Source organism: Thunnus albacares, chromosome 20 (genome assembly GCF_914725855.1).
Source record: "Thunnus albacares chromosome 20, fThuAlb1.1, whole genome shotgun sequence".
Classification (NCBI taxonomy): Eukaryota; Metazoa; Chordata; class Actinopteri; order Scombriformes; family Scombridae; genus Thunnus; species Thunnus albacares.
Genome location: NC_058125.1, coordinates 12,176,515 through 12,191,785, shown reverse-complemented (window position 1 = coordinate 12,191,785; position 15,271 = coordinate 12,176,515). Strand labels below are relative to the sequence as shown.

General features: G+C 40.5%; 1 protein-coding gene across 8 annotated transcripts; it reads left to right on the top strand.

The window, feature by feature from the left end:
- Positions 1-78: 78 nt before the first annotated feature.
- brsk1a (BR serine/threonine kinase 1a) lies at positions 79-14,963 on the top strand. Of its 8 annotated transcripts, none has more exons than XM_044338196.1 (19): positions 79-865; positions 1,040-1,134; positions 1,396-1,481; positions 1,961-2,101; positions 2,534-2,650; positions 2,904-2,937; positions 3,437-3,505; positions 3,667-3,813; positions 4,262-4,293; positions 4,442-4,606; positions 5,639-5,736; positions 6,597-6,747; positions 6,887-6,947; positions 8,485-8,761; positions 9,513-9,561; positions 9,681-9,804; positions 10,155-10,365; positions 10,819-10,944; positions 12,169-14,963. In XM_044338196.1, the coding sequence occupies exons 1-19, from the start codon at positions 781-783 to the stop codon at positions 12,366-12,368; spliced, it is 2,268 nt and encodes a 755-aa protein (XP_044194131.1). In that variant the 5' UTR covers positions 79-780; the 3' UTR covers positions 12,369-14,963. The 8 variants fall into 8 exon arrangements, with proteins under 8 accessions (XP_044194131.1, XP_044194129.1, XP_044194125.1 ...); XM_044338194.1 differs by having other exon boundaries at positions 8,131-8,761; positions 10,819-10,908; XM_044338190.1 differs by having other exon boundaries at positions 8,131-8,761.
- Positions 14,964-15,271: the final 308 nt, after the last annotated feature.

The following is a 15,271-nucleotide window of genomic DNA, read 5'->3' as shown; positions in this document are numbered from 1 at the left end:
GCCTCGCTCGCTGCTGTGTGGGAGAGCGGCGGCGAGGCTAAAATAGCATGTTGTTGCACCTGTAAAACAGGCCTGACTGAGACATTTAAATTGATTTAATTTACCGGTGCTAGCGTCCACTTGACGTATTTGACGTTTTGTTGGTGGACTCAACTAGCAAATGATATAAATCTTCGCAGCGGACGTGTAAAAGCCCCGCTCGTTTAAAGGCTATATAACGTTAACGTTACAATGCGTTAATTTTCTTACTAACCGTTAGATAACGTCATATATGAGACAAGGTGTAAGTTATACAAATAAGCTAATGTACAGAGGTGAAACCCATTAGTTTGCCTACATTGTTATGTTTACCTTTAGGGTAGTGGTCGGTATTTAACGCATAAAACAGCCTAGTAATTTCCTTGTCATCATTCTCTGCTTTTATCTACCACTAACAAGCTGTTTTGTTAAATATTATACATGTTTACCGTGCTTCATAACAAAAAAAAACGCATTTAGCTTTGTTTATTAACCAGGTTTAATTGAGGAATGTTATTTATCATCCAGATGTTGTAAGTCAACTCCAGTTGGACTTTTAAAAAAAAAACAAAAAAAACATGTTCACCCAGTAACTACAGAGTAGCAGTGTTATCACTGAAATAAAAAGGTAGTCCTTCTGAGTTTACCACTGTCTTGTATCCACACAACAACTTCTGTATAAGCTGTATAATATCACAGTAATTGCAATAATCACAGTGCAGTAGTAGTAGTAGTAGTGCATTAGCATCCAGTAAGAGCAGTATGAGTAAGGAACTGTCTTTAAGTCAGTCCGCTCAATATGTTGGGCCATATCGACTGGAAAAAACACTGGGGAAGGGACAGACAGGTGAGTACATCAAACTCCTTTTTTTTTTTTTTTTTTTTTTTTTTACTATAAAATGATGGCAAAACTTGGAATGGAGAGTGGATTGAAACTGCAACTTTAAGTAGAATTAAATACAGTTCATGATGCCTCTTTCTATATTTCATGTTTGTCTCTACATCTCTGTCTGTCTTCCAGGACTGGTCAAGCTCGGGGTCCATTGTATTACGGGTCAGAAGGTAGCGATCAAAATAGTCAACAGAGAGAAGCTGTCTGAGTCAGTCTTGATGAAGGTACAGTATGACGTGGATGAGGTTGTTGCTCACAGTGACGATAACGATGCTAATTTTGTATCTAGCGATATGTATTACGCTGCACACAACACTGCTCCATGTTGTCTATGTTTAACTTCTGTATTAGTTAATCAATTAACCACAGCTCTGTTGCTTCAAAGTGACACCGACTGCCTTGTGTGTTTCTGCCATTTGATTACATCTTAGCATCTCTCTCTTTCTCTCTGTCTGTCTCCTTTTTATATCTCTCTCTCTGACCAGGTTGAGAGGGAGATTGCCATTCTGAAACTGATTGAGCATCCGCATGTGTTGAAGCTGCATGATGTTTACGAGAATAACAAATATCTGTGAGTTCACTCTGCGTTCAAAGGAGTTGCCTAACAGGGTTCAATACAGTCTGCATGGGGTTTTTTTCTTGTTCAGTACTAAACTTTGGTGTAGGATTGACAAATATTATTCTAAGAACTATAATAATCCGCTGTCGTCGCTCTCATTCTCACTTTTTCCCTCCACTCCTACAATTATTCTGTTTTTGATCTATCGTAAGGAAAAACAATGTTTTATAAAGCAGCTATTGGAGTAGACAGGCAGGTTGGCTGGCTGGCTGAAAGTGAATACATGAAAAAGATGAATTACAAGATTTCATCTCAATATCATGGTCCTAGAATCAACTGAACATCACAATTTGATTATCTATCAGTTTAAAAGTGTCTGAGTTAAGATTTTTCATAAATTGTTTCCTTCTAACTTTATTCTTTTTGTCCTCCTGTAACCTCTCTCAAGACTTAAGATTTAAAATCACACTGTTGTGCCTGTATGTCGGCAGATACCTGGTGTTGGAGCATGTGTCAGGAGGAGAGCTGTTTGACTACCTGGTAAAGAAGGGCCGGCTAACTCCGAAAGAGGCCAGGAAGTTCTTCAGGCAGATCATCTCTGCTTTGGATTTCTGCCACAGTCACTCCATCTGGTTAGTTTTTTGCATAAAGCAGTGGCACTTTAATTGATTGGGGTTCGGGTCATGTGTAGGGTGATGATTTGGGCTCCTCTGCTAACTTAACTTAATTTGTTTTGAGGCCTTTGGTCTGAAAATAAAACCCCTTTGGCTCTAGTGTTGTTTATTCATAGTTTTCTCTTTAAACAATAAAGAATCAATGCCAATATGATGTGTCATAGTAAATAAGTCACAGGTTTGTGCTAGCTTAAGCAGTAGCATTAAAATGTATCTTGGATAAATAATACATCTTTAATAATATTAGTAATAGTGATATGTTCACAAAATTCTCTTATATCAAGCCATAAACTGCACAGGAGTGATATTTACTATTAATAAAAGGCCATTTGTTTAAACTCATGCACTCACAATATGAGCACTAATAAAGTTTCTGTTGTACGCATGCAGTCACAGAGACCTGAAGCCTGAGAACCTGCTCCTGGATGAGAAAAACAACATCCGTATTGCTGACTTTGGCATGGCCTCCCTACAGGTGGGAGACAGTCTGTTAGAGACCAGCTGTGGGTGAGTACCAACTGTGTGTGTGTATGTGTGTGTGTGTGTTCAGAAATAACGTGCATAAAAAATAGTAATATTTTGATTCTGAGCAACTTGCAATGCAAGTCTATGCATCTTACATAATATTATGTAATGTGCCTATATACATACATACATACACACACACAGAGTCTTTACAGTAGTACTAGCACTACTGCCCATTCTTCCAGACTAATAAGCATAGTAATGTTGCCTGTAACATAATTCTCTTTCATTTCAGATCACCACATTACGCTTGCCCTGAAGTCATTCGGGTAAGAGTTCAGCTCCTGTACAACAATCTTCCTCAAATGTTGCTGTAATGAAAATAAGCAAAGGGTTTTAGTCAACTATTCGTCCAGAGGGGCATACATATTTCAAGGTTATATGAGCCAAACAAAAATATATCACCTATTGCTTCTAAATCATTAAAAAAAATACTCTAAAAAGCCTTAATGGAGAATGGAGTCTGTGACTTGTGCTGTTTTAGTAGCAGATTCTGGAGAGCACTCACAGTCTGAGGAGATAATCCGGTTCTACGGTATCAATAAAAAGATGGTTTCACTGTGTTTTTGACTGAGATGGACTAAGTGCAATTAAAATGGAATAAAATGTTTCTTTTGCCGGAGATCTCTTCCGAATTAAATTGTATTGTCTTGGATAAGCCTTAAATCATCTGAAATAATCTCAGTGAATTAAATCAAGTAATGTGGCTCATTTGCATTTTTAAATAGTCAGTGGTGAATGGATTCATGGGGATTCTGTCTTTGGCAGGGAGAGAAATATGATGGACGGAGAGCAGATGTGTGGAGCTGTGGGGTCATTCTTTTTGCTCTGCTGGTGGTAAGACCTTAAGTTCTCAAGAGTTGAGATTGATCCCATTGTGAATACACCCTTAGTTTACTGTTCTTATGTATTCTCCCCTTTTGTCTATCTTATTTTACTACATCTGTTTTTCCCTTTGTCTCTCCTTTTTGCCCTCTTCCTTTCTCATTCTTCCCCAGGGTGCCCTGCCGTTTGACCATGACAATTTACGCCAGCTCCTGGAGAAAGTGAAGAGCGGGGTGTTCCACATGCCACACTTCATCCCGCCGGACTGCCAGTCCCTGCTCAAGGGCATGATTGAGGTCAACCCTGAAAAGAGGCTCACGGTACGGGACTGTGCTCGTACACAGGGGGTTTGAATGGATGGCCCCTAAACACCTGGAAGTCTCATATGTAGACTGTACTCATGATGAGACCTACAGTTTTACAATTTGTTTCTTGTATCCAAGTAAAATCCCAAATATTCTACATATTTGAGACAACGTTAGTTTTCACCACAAGAACCGAAATTTACAATTGGCTAAACTGGTTTGACAACATATTTCCAGCACACTTAGTGATGCATAATTTTCTGTTATATTGTCAAAATCAATCAACATAGCAAACTAAAAAATGTTGATTTTAATATACAATTTCATAACTGATGAGGTGTCATTTTGTGCACGTAAACAAGGGATCTGGTGTGAACTGTTTACACAGTGCAGCTCTCTGACCATCTGGCTGTTAACAGACAGTAGAAACTAATGGCCCCATCTGCCCTGTCACCCCTTACAGCTAGAGACCATCCAGAAACACGCCTGGTATCTGTGAGTATATCTTCATTCTTACATACTCGACTGTTGAATGGAATACTGATTTCAAGTGATGTTACGTCATATTTAATCACACATATTCATATTCATGTCACTCAAGTGTGTGTTTCTGTGTGTGTGTGCGTGTGCGTGTGGCTCCCAGGGGTGGTCGTAATGAGCCGTGTCCCGAGCAGCCTCCTCCCAGGAGAGTGTGTGTGAGGCGAATCTTGTCCCTGACTGAGCTGGACCCAGATGTGTTGGACAGCATGCACTCGCTGGGCTGTTTCAGAGACCGAGTCAAGCTCACACGTGATTTGCAATGTGAAGAGTAAGCAAATTTTTTTTCAAATCTAAATGAAGTGTTTCTGAGCACCTGATTGTACACTGATTGATCAGAAAAATAGAAATGTTTGTACAACATAATACAATGGAATAGCCATGTAATAAATACACTACTCCCTTACTTGAAATGTTGGTTTTTTTGTAGGCCACTACTTTAATTTGTGTGTTGACAGGACAGGAATTATTATTCTGGTTACTCAGGATTGTTCTGAATATGTTTCAGCATCTGATCTTATTGGCCTCTGTGTATTGTGGACAGACATTTTGAGTGCTGGTGGAAAGCGAAGAAGGGATATGGTTTCCTGTTCTCAGGTTGTGTCAAGTTGTGTTAAAAGACACCAGATTTTGAATAGACTGAAGCTGTGACCAAATTCAAGGACTAGATTTGACAAAGGACGAGGCCTGTGGCGACGGGCTTTCACACCTTGCCTAATAATAAGATCTTGCCTCACAAGGATCAAAGTGATGGTGCAGCCAGGGACTCCTTGTCAACTTTAAAAGTAAAGAAAAAAAATCAAGTTTTTCACCAGAAAGAGGGTTTCAAATTTACACTGTTTTGTGCTTATAAAAGGCTGAGTTTTGAATGACTTTTTATGACGTATTCAGTTTAGGAATGCTGCCTTTGGAGGATCTCTGAATATACAGGAGTATGACTAGTACGATGAGGAGTAAGAGGGAGTTCAGATGCAAAGGTGACAATTCTGCTGTGTCTGTTTCATTAAATATATGCTTCAGTGGAGAGTATTGGATAAACATGTCATCAGTTAAATAGGGTGAGCTGTTCTGTAAAGATCATCCGACATATGAAATCCATGTGTGTGTATCCATAAATGGACGGGCTGCACTGTTAAAAGCCACTCTCGCGGCTGTATGGTGAGGTCACTTGCCACAACCTGCTTATCCTCTACGCAGGCTTTTTAGCAGCATTATCTACTCGAGTAAAATGTTGCCCCTTTCTACATCCACTTCTGCTTCTTTCTGAATTTAAACTTGATTCTTTTCATTTTGTTTTCCTCAGAGAAAACCAGGAGAAGATGATCTATTACCTACTGCTGGACAGGAAAGAGCGCTACCCCAGCTATGAGGATGAGGACTTGCCTCCGCGCAATGACGTAGGTCAGTCATTAGGGGGCAGGAGGGATCCACTCAAGGGACAGAGCTGATTTCTCAGCTTCAGTTTCTGAGTAGGAATTGTACTGCAGCCTGTGAGTCTGTTGCCTTACACAGCCACTTCTGCTACTACTACACAGCAATATCTGACCATGAATGTGAGATTTCTTTTTGTTTATTTTTTAAAAAAGATATTTCAAGGGATATGGATGAAATATTTTTAACTGACAGTCATCAGCTGACATACAGTTACTGTGATTTCCATCATTTTTTTAAGATGACAGATGTTTGGATTTTTTTTTTGGCAAGAAGCCTCTTTAATTTTGTCTAAAAATAATATTAATGATGGCATTTTTATGGAATTATGTGTAAGATTTTAGTCATCACTACATTTTCTTTTACTAACTAGACTTCACAGGGCATCTGCTGGATTTCTCTATGGGACAAAATTGGGAGAGGGCAGCTACTCTGCCAGTGCAAATGGAGCTAAGTTTATCACAGTGACAGATGGTGCAGTGAGCAAAAGGCCTGTGGAAAAATCATTTTCAACATGATCATACTTTTCAGAGCTGCAAAGGAGAAAATAAATGTATAGTGACAAGGTGACAACAGGGAGCAACGTCTCCATCAAACAGGAAGCAATAGGGTTTATTACTGGGGAAACACTTAAACTAACAAAACTACTGTCATGGGATTAAAAAAAACAAAAAAACAATCTTTTTGAGAGTGGTCTTATTTGGTTATGGCATTTCCACAAGGTATCATGTAATGTTGCTCAACATGCTTTAACATCTACATACTGTATAGCCAAACTGCTGAAATTGATGTAAATCCTGTGTTAACATTTCCGTAATGTTCATCAGCAGACCCTCCTCGAAAGCGCGTGGACTCTCCGATGCTGACGCGCCATGGACGCTGCCGCCCTGAGAGGAAGAGCCTGGAGGTGCTGAGTGTTACTGAACAGGGGTCTCCCACCCCACCTCGCAGGGCCCTGGACACAGCTGCACACAGCCAGAGGTACAGTACATTATACGTACACATAACAGTACACACACACTCTAAAAGTTGAATATGAAATATACAGAGCGTTTCTTGCTGGTTATACTCAATATAATGTCTGTTTCGATAATCTTTAAATCTCTGGTGTTCTTGTCAGGTCTCGCTCAGTCAGTGGAGCGTCCACTGGTCTTTCCTCCAGCCCTCTCAGCAGTCCCAGGGTAAGGGCCTGTCGGCCAGCTTTCAACAATCTGTACACACAGAAACTGTTGCTAGAATGTGCACTATCTATGAACATGATACAAGCGTGCATTATGAAATGTTGAATTTCTAACATTATGAATTTGTATTACTTATCTCCCTCTTGTAACCTACTTCTACAATTAAAGCCTCAATCGCCAATTCATGTGCTGCACAGTTTCCCAACAGTCAGAGTTCACATGGTTTGCATTCCCTTGCGGCCCATGCAGCAGTGTTTACATTGGCTGGGATCAAATTTGGACCATGTAGATTTTGACTGCTGGGTGAAAACAGCATTGTACACCAGTTGTGGCTTGGGATTTTAAGGTATAAACCATCTCTCCATATGTTGTGTGATAATATTCCCAATACAACATATACAAATATAACATAACATATTGGAAAATTGTTGTTTTCTTAAACTAAAAAATGCATAAGATTCAGTGGTATGAACATGTTTAATTTAAAATTGTAATGATGTATGCTTTACTGAATATATTATACCACCCACCCCTACATTAAACTGCTTAAAAATTCTAACTGCACTTCACAACCCCATGAAACATCCATTTACCAAGCTCTTCTAGTCATTTTTACACATGATCACAACACCAGTTCCTCAGAATAAATCTCACCTACCAGGTTTGTGTGGCATTTTCATAGTTTCTCTATTGTCTTCACGTCACTTCTCTTCTACATCATGCATGAGCTAGTTGTTTTCACAATAGTTTTAAAAGTGAATATTGAACCTTGAAATCGCATGGTTTATTTTCAGTTTACAGGATAGTTTGCTCTCCTGGTTTGATCATGTTCAAACTTGTATGAAAACCACCAGTAATTAGTAAAGTAAGGAAACATTTACTGCCAGAAATTACAGTAATGCCTTCACTGCCACTGTCCTCTGTCACTGCATACTTAACCCTGTCATTACCACAGCTGTCACCATAAGATATGAATGGCACTAGTAAAAAAAAGTGATCCAAAATTAAAGCTTTTATAGTCAGCGGTAGAATTGCATTTGACACTTTCACTACTCACAAAATGCACTCTTTTGTCATGAAGCATGTTATTCATTTCCATCCTTCTTTCTCCATGTTCCATCCCCTCTCTTTCTTGTTTTCCATCTCTCCTACCCCCCCCTCACCCCACAAACCCACTCCCCAGTCCTATCAAAGCCCCGTCTTCACTTTCAGCCAATCAGACGTCACCTCTGCCACCGCTACGCCCCTCACAAAGGAGCCCAAACAGGGAAGCACCACTACTCCTCGCTCAGCACGGGCTCATGACAAGCCCAAAGCTCCCCCCCATCCAAAGACCCAGACCCTGCCCACCAAGGGACCTGCCGACCGACCCCATCTGCAGCCCATCAAATCCCTGCCTCTGCACAACCCATCCTCCCGCTCACCCTCCCCTTCTCCGCTCCTTTCACCTATACCCCGTTTCTTCTTCCCTTCGTCCTCTGTCCTTAAGTCAGTGACTAAGAGCTTCTACCCAAACTCTGCCCACTCTGTGCCGCAGGTCACTCCCCAGGGCTCTCCGTTGCCCACACCCTTGGGCACCCCTGTCCACCACCCTCACCACCCTTCCTCCACCCCGCCCTCTTCTTCCTCGTCCTCGTCCTCCTCGCGGGCGGAGGGAGGGGGAGGGGTGGGCTCATTGTCGCTGACACCGCCCTCCAGCCCAGGTGGGGGAAGCGGCATGGCGGCCAGCAGCTCTGCCCACTGGAGGACTCGCCTCAATTCTTTTAAGAATAATCTGCTGGGCTCACCCCGATTCCATCGCCGTAAACTGCAAGGTGAGCAGTCCTGTACGTTTCACTTGTTATTGTATGGGAGTTTTGAGAGTTTACACTGGCAATCACTCATTTTCTGTTTAAAGGGGACATATCATGCACATTTACAGGTCTATATTTTTATTCTGGGGCTCTACTGGAAAATCATAATTTACAGTTAAAAAAACTCCTTATATAAGTCATACTGACCCTTTACGTAGCACCTCAGTTCAGCCTCTGTCTGAAACAGGCCGTTTTAGCTCCTGTCTCTTTAAGCCCCCTTGATGAGCCCACTTTGTTCTGGTTTGCCAGCTCTTGGAAGCTGCCCCTCCATTTCCCCTGGCTCCGGAGCAAACCATGAAATAAACCATAGTAGTAGGATCTCAGTACCAAAATATGCAAGTAGACAACACAAACAATGCATGGAAAATCCATAGCAACAAAGACTACAGAACGGACAGCTGTTTATGGGCAACTGTGGTAGGAAAAAAAATGTCTCAAATGAAGCATTCAGGGCAGGTTGAAGCCTGGGGTTTTGACTTGCATGGAGAATTTCTACATATGTTAACCTCAAGTTTTGAAACTTTGACCATGTTTAGCATAGATATCCAACATCATAACAGTATATACATAACAGAAAATCACGAAAAGTATATGTCACCTTTAAATGCACAGCGTTCCATACCTCTCTAATGTTGAAAAATGTATTATATCTCAATTATATGTGTCCTCTGGCTGTACACCGAATTAAATAATAGTGATTTGTCTCTTTTAGTTCCCACATCAGAAGACATGTCTAGTCTAACACCAGAATCCAGCCCTGAGTAAGTCATCATTCATGCACAGACAAAACCTCTTAAGATAAATTACCGCTGACAAGTGGTTGTCATCCTGTGTGCTTTTTCAATTAGTTTGCTTATTGCATTTTCTGTCTGTCTACCAGGCTGGCTAAGAAGTCGTGGTTTGGGAACTTCATCGGCCTGGAGAAAGAGGAGCAGATCTTTGTGGTGATCAGAGACAAACCTCTGAGTTCTGTCAAAGCTGACATTGTCCACGCCTTCCTGTCTGTGAGTATCTGATGCCGTCTGTCTTTCACGCCTCTCAAAGCTCAAAGTATCGAAGCTCACCAGCTCGTTTGCAGAAAGCATGGCCCTCACTGGCAAAGCTGTAGGGAATTCACGTTCACTCTCATACTGTACGCACTTCATTTCTGTCACTATTTCAGTTTTCTCTTTATTTCAGTCTTGCTCACTCTTGGCATGTTGATGGCTCACTTTGCTTTCACCAATGGCTCACTCTTTCTCTCTTCTCCTCACCCTCACCCTTTGTCTCCCTATACTCACGTTGGTCCCCATACCTCTCCCGCCTCGTAAGTCTGTCGGTCTCTCTGCTTCTTCTCTGTCTCCCCACCACACAGATCCCGTCACTCAGTCACAGCGTCCTCTCCCAGACCAGCTTCCGGGCCGAGTACAAGTCCTCCGGCGGCCCTTCCGTCTTCCAGAAGCCCGTCAAGTTCCAGGTGGACATTGCCTTCTCCGAGGGCGAGAGGGAGCGGGACAGGGAGAGGACCGAGAGGGAGGGAAGGAGGGAGACGGGAATCTACAGCGTGACATTCACCCTCATATCAGGCAAGTTGGGAATGGAACTACTTTTGTTTTTTTTTACTGTACATCCTCATAAATATTAACATTTTGGATTGGGTTTTGGTTGTACTTACTGAAATTTAAAGAAATACCTAAAAATTAAAATTAGGCCTATTTGAGGCATGAAAGTTGCCACTAAAAGCTTGGATGTGACTCAGATTCTTAGTCTTGTTTACTTATTTTTTGGATCAGATATTTCCTGGATTAAATCAAAATGTTGTTACTTTTACCAATTCTTTCAAGCATTGATGTATTTGAGAAATCTTGAAAGGTTTCTGTCAAAAACTATCTTTAATCTCAGTAAGATAAGGCCTTAAAATAGTCAAGTTTTGGTTTTGTTAATGAAACCTATCATATTAGCACGGGTGTCAAATATTTTTTGCATGATATCCAGCTCTGGTTATGTTTGTGTGTCCATGTGCATTTATCCATCTCTAGGTCCAAGTCGCAGGTTCAGACGAGTGGTGGAAACGATTCAAGCCCAGCTTCTCAGCTCCCATGATCAACCCATGGTGCAAGCCCTATCTGGTGAGACTGCTTACACACGAACAAACACAAACCAGAGTAAGAAATTAACCTTTTTCCCCTTTGATTTTATCCATTTAGGTTCTTCCAGGGGCAGCCTTATTATTGGGAAAATTTTCAAATGGGCCAATAAATCTTCAGGTCACCCACAATTTAGCATTAAACTCAAAACTTATAAGAGAAAGACTCAAAGAAATACACTGGAAGCTGGTAGAGTTCAATGTGAATAGGTTTACTCTACATAAAGAGCAATACAAAGCAAACCGAGGCCTTGATCCCGGGATGAAGAGCCTAATGCAAAATCATAAAACATTAAATTATATACCTCTCATAACCCCTCCTAATGCGGAGCTTATTTCCTAAACTCCACTTCACTTGACCTTGACACCGGTAATAATCCAGACATGATTCATCAAAAAAAAATAAAGGTGTCTCAAACTTCTCTAACATGTATCAGTTGTACCTGGCAGTTGTCACATTTCTCACAATACACATGGCCTAGCGGCCTTTAATCATTGCACACAGAAAATCAAAATGTGACATTACTGATCATCCCCTTTCAAATTCCCTTGGGAACTGTCTCTTATTGATGTAAATGTTATCTAACATGTTGCAGAGTTACTAGCATAACTGATTATTGGGGACATTTGTCTGCACCACTAACCCATCTTCTTTTGTGTATTAATCACTCTTTGAAGTTTGTAACACTGAAATATATTTTATTCTATGTAATAAAGAACATGACACATACTTCTTTCCTTTCAGGATTTATAGCAGAAGATGCTGCTGCTTTCAGCATTGTCTGTCCAAAACAGCTCTATCTACTAACCCTTGGCTGTTGAGCTTTCTGATTATATGCTATTGTTATTTACTTTTTTGTTCAATTTTTAATTTGTGGAATCAGCATTAATTGCCATTGTTGTCTGCTTAAATATCCTTTTATAGAGGCTACGGACATGTTGAGAATACTCATTAAAAGATCATAGGTCATCTACAGTGGAGACAGTAGTTGCCACCTCTGACTGTCAGCTGTCACCTCTTTCTTTTTGAAGCACTTTGAGCAGTTTTTTGTGTATGAAAGGCCGTATATAAATAAAGTTTGTCATTCTTATTATTAACTGAACATCTGTGAACATGCATTGTATAAGCTTTAAAGGTCATTTTTTTCTCAAGTGCCTGTTTATTTCCAGCCCTGACCAGAGACACTCTAGCACATGTACGTAAGAGTGACTTTCTTGTCCTCTTCTCCTGATCCCTTCCCAGATGAGAAGAATGGCCGGCCCCACGGGACCCCCACCCGCCAAAACTCGAGGCGCTCCGAGGGTGGGGGCGACAGGTGTGAGTGGGGCGACCGAGCAGATGGCGGAGGCATAGGAGGCAGCGGGGGAGTTCTGCAGCGCAGAGGCTCGGCAAAAGAGAGAACCCGACTGCTGTCCTCCAATGGAACCCAATCTCAACCATAGGATAGAAAGTGAGAGCACGCAGCAGGATGCCTGAACTACACCGGAAAGAAGACAGTAGTATAACTTCATCTCCAAGTATCCCTGCAAGCCATGAGCTATTCCTATTCTTCCTTGACTAAGTTATTGAAGGTGCTTGACCATAGCAAGAATTGAGCCTTTTCCCCGTCATGCTTTTTTTTTCTCAACATTGTCTTGATCCTTTCTGGATCACCAGGATTCCCTTAAATGAGAACGAAGTGTTTAAGGAATCACCCTTCAATGAAAAAAAATTATATGTTAATGAGCCGTTTGGTATCCATCATAGATACAGCTTCACAAATCAAACTAGGAATTTTGAAGTGCTAATGTGCATGCCAGTTAGCAAATCAGCCTGCTAAAGGATGCTGACATGATCAGATAGGCTAGTCTACCATATCATTGTAATACAGTATCTGACACCAAAAAGAAATAACACTCTTGTGATGGTTCTCAAGATTACTCTTAAAATTAACCAGTGCGCTCATATCACTATCAAGCAACATGCAATTACCAATCCATACTGAAAGAAATATAGATGTATCTCAGCAGATGAACCCTAAGAGTTAGCACCCTGCTACCACTTCAGTGAGTGGTGATGAGCTGAACAAAAGGTCCTGATTTTCTCAGGAGAAACTACATCCTGGAAATGAGAATTCCAGCAGTGTCTTCTCCTGAGGTAAAGAAAACCAACAAAGTAAGCTAAGTAAGTGAATGTGAAAAAAAAATATTTTTTTATTTAGTTTTTATTTAGGTTTACATATTTCTTTTGAGGATGTCAGTAGCACAGTGATAGCAGTGAAGACAGAGAACACGTCAAGTGTTGGTAAGGAGAAGCCGACCAGTTGCTTCTTGGCGGGCATTCGTTTCAAGTTAAATGTTTTGATTCTTTTGTATTTTCTTTTGACTCAGAGACAATATGAACTAATGCATCTACGATTTTTGCATTGGACCCCTGTTGCTCTGAAGAAAAGTATTTTTGATTTGAACAGAAATATGAACATTACTATATGGAGAAAAAAAAAAAAAACACTATGCGTGAATAGTTCCATGAACCTCATCACAGCTGTTTGTGCCCACATTGAATGAGAAGAGCATTCCTGGCCTGTGGATCAGACAGAAGCCACCTTTCTTGTCAAGCTTGTCTTCTATTGCCATAGTATTCACGCACTGACTCTGAAAAAAAGAAAAAAAAAAAGAAAAAGAAAAAAAAAAAAACCCACCAAGGAAATTCATCAGTGGACATTTTCATGATGCCGGACTCACAACTCTTGCGATGTCAATTCCTTGTTGAACAGGACTTCAAAATGGGAAGCAAGCTAAGAGTCACCTAACCCCCCTCCCCCCCATATGCGCCTCACGTCAGTGTTCACCAACAAGCCAAGTAGTCCATCACTGCACCCACGCTCATCACTGAAGAGTCGCCGCATTCTGCAAGCAGAAGTAGCAACTCGAGACAGTCATGTAGTATTACTCCAGTACTCTATCAGACTAGCCGATGTTCATCACCAGTCTTCCATACAGCACAATATGCAACAAAAGAGCAGAATGTTTTCAGAGAGATACACAGTGCTACAGTTCAGTTTGTTTGATGACTTTTTTTTTTTTTTTTTTTTTGGTTTATATATTTGTTCACTTATCTATCCATCTATTTATTTATTTATTTATATTTATTTATGTATTTATTTATTAAGTTATTTGGTCATGTGGTTGTTCGTGTCATGTACGATTTCTAGTTTACAAGCTAGATTTTATGCCAACAAAAATATATATCAAGAGCTAATTCAAGAAACCCGTTGTATATCATTTCTCATTACTATTTCTTTGAGCGCTTCTTTCCACTCAAAAGAACGACTTTGATAGCAGTACTGACAAGTTGCTCTCATCTTACTTCTCCAATGATCTTTGTTTATATCTCACATCTCTTTTATCACGCTTATCTCTGCTACCGGGAAATGTGTGTGGGAGATGGGTGGATGGATGGCTGAGTGAGAGTGAGCTGAAGACTTTGTAGCAGATACATTTTGAGCTGGTTCACGTGCGGAGCCTTCGTCAGGTGTTCTGTCGAGATGTGTGGCTGACCCAGGAATATTAAATGGATTAACACAGCCAATCCCTAACAGGCACATCATTTCTCTCACACACATTGAATGCTTGCTAATTAGCTTCTTCATCTCTTTGCTTTTATGCCTTGTCCCTTTGACCTGTCTGTCTGCCTTCACCTGTCGTGTAGCCATCATCAGCACAAGAGAAACTGTTTCAAAGTTGTTTGCCTCACTGTCCGTACACACTTTATGATTGCTCACCGTCATCAGTTTCATCTTTCTCATCACCACATCACCTTCACTTTCATCTTTCATTGACCCAACTCTGGCTAAGATTGTAAACTATTCTCCATCCATAAGGGTCAGTAGAATAAGGTGTTTAAAAAAAGAAATGTCTGTATCATAATTTAAATATAAAAAGTGCACTATTATAACTATTGCCTGTGATAAAAAGAACAATTATGATTGAATTGATGGTCAAAATAAAGAGAGATCCACCTTATTGTTATGGTTACAATAATAAACCCTAAATTCATGTGTGTGTCTATTTAGTTTCTGAGTTAAAATGGTGTCTGTTCATTTTATGCAGCTGTTTCTTTTACATTATTTGTAATAATTGCTGTTACAGCAAATTCAGCAACTTCTCACGCAAGATAAAAGTGTAAAAATAGCACAGAAAATCAAACATGAAAGTCTTATTGACTATAGTAATCTGGCAAAACTTAAAATTTACTCAAGCTTCACTTAATAGCTTTTTCAGCTTTCAGTTGGTTTTTAGTTTTCCTTGGTTGATGGAGTTTTTCAGGAGCTTTCAACTGCATCTCATGGTCATGCAGATAGAGT

Excerpts from the sequence above, each read along its gene's own strand:
- brsk1a (XM_044338189.1), top strand. The coding sequence starts at position 781 with ATGAGTAAGGAACTGTCTTTAAGTCAGTCCGCTCAATATGTTGGGCCA. Across the intron at positions 2,938-3,436 it reads CTTGCCCTGAAGTCATTCGG|GGAGAGAAATATGATGGACG; the intron begins GTAAGAGTTCAG and ends TGTCTTTGGCAG. Across the intron at positions 5,737-6,593 it reads GCCTCCGCGCAATGACGTAG|CAGACCCTCCTCGAAAGCGC; the intron begins GTCAGTCATTAG and ends AATGTTCATCAG.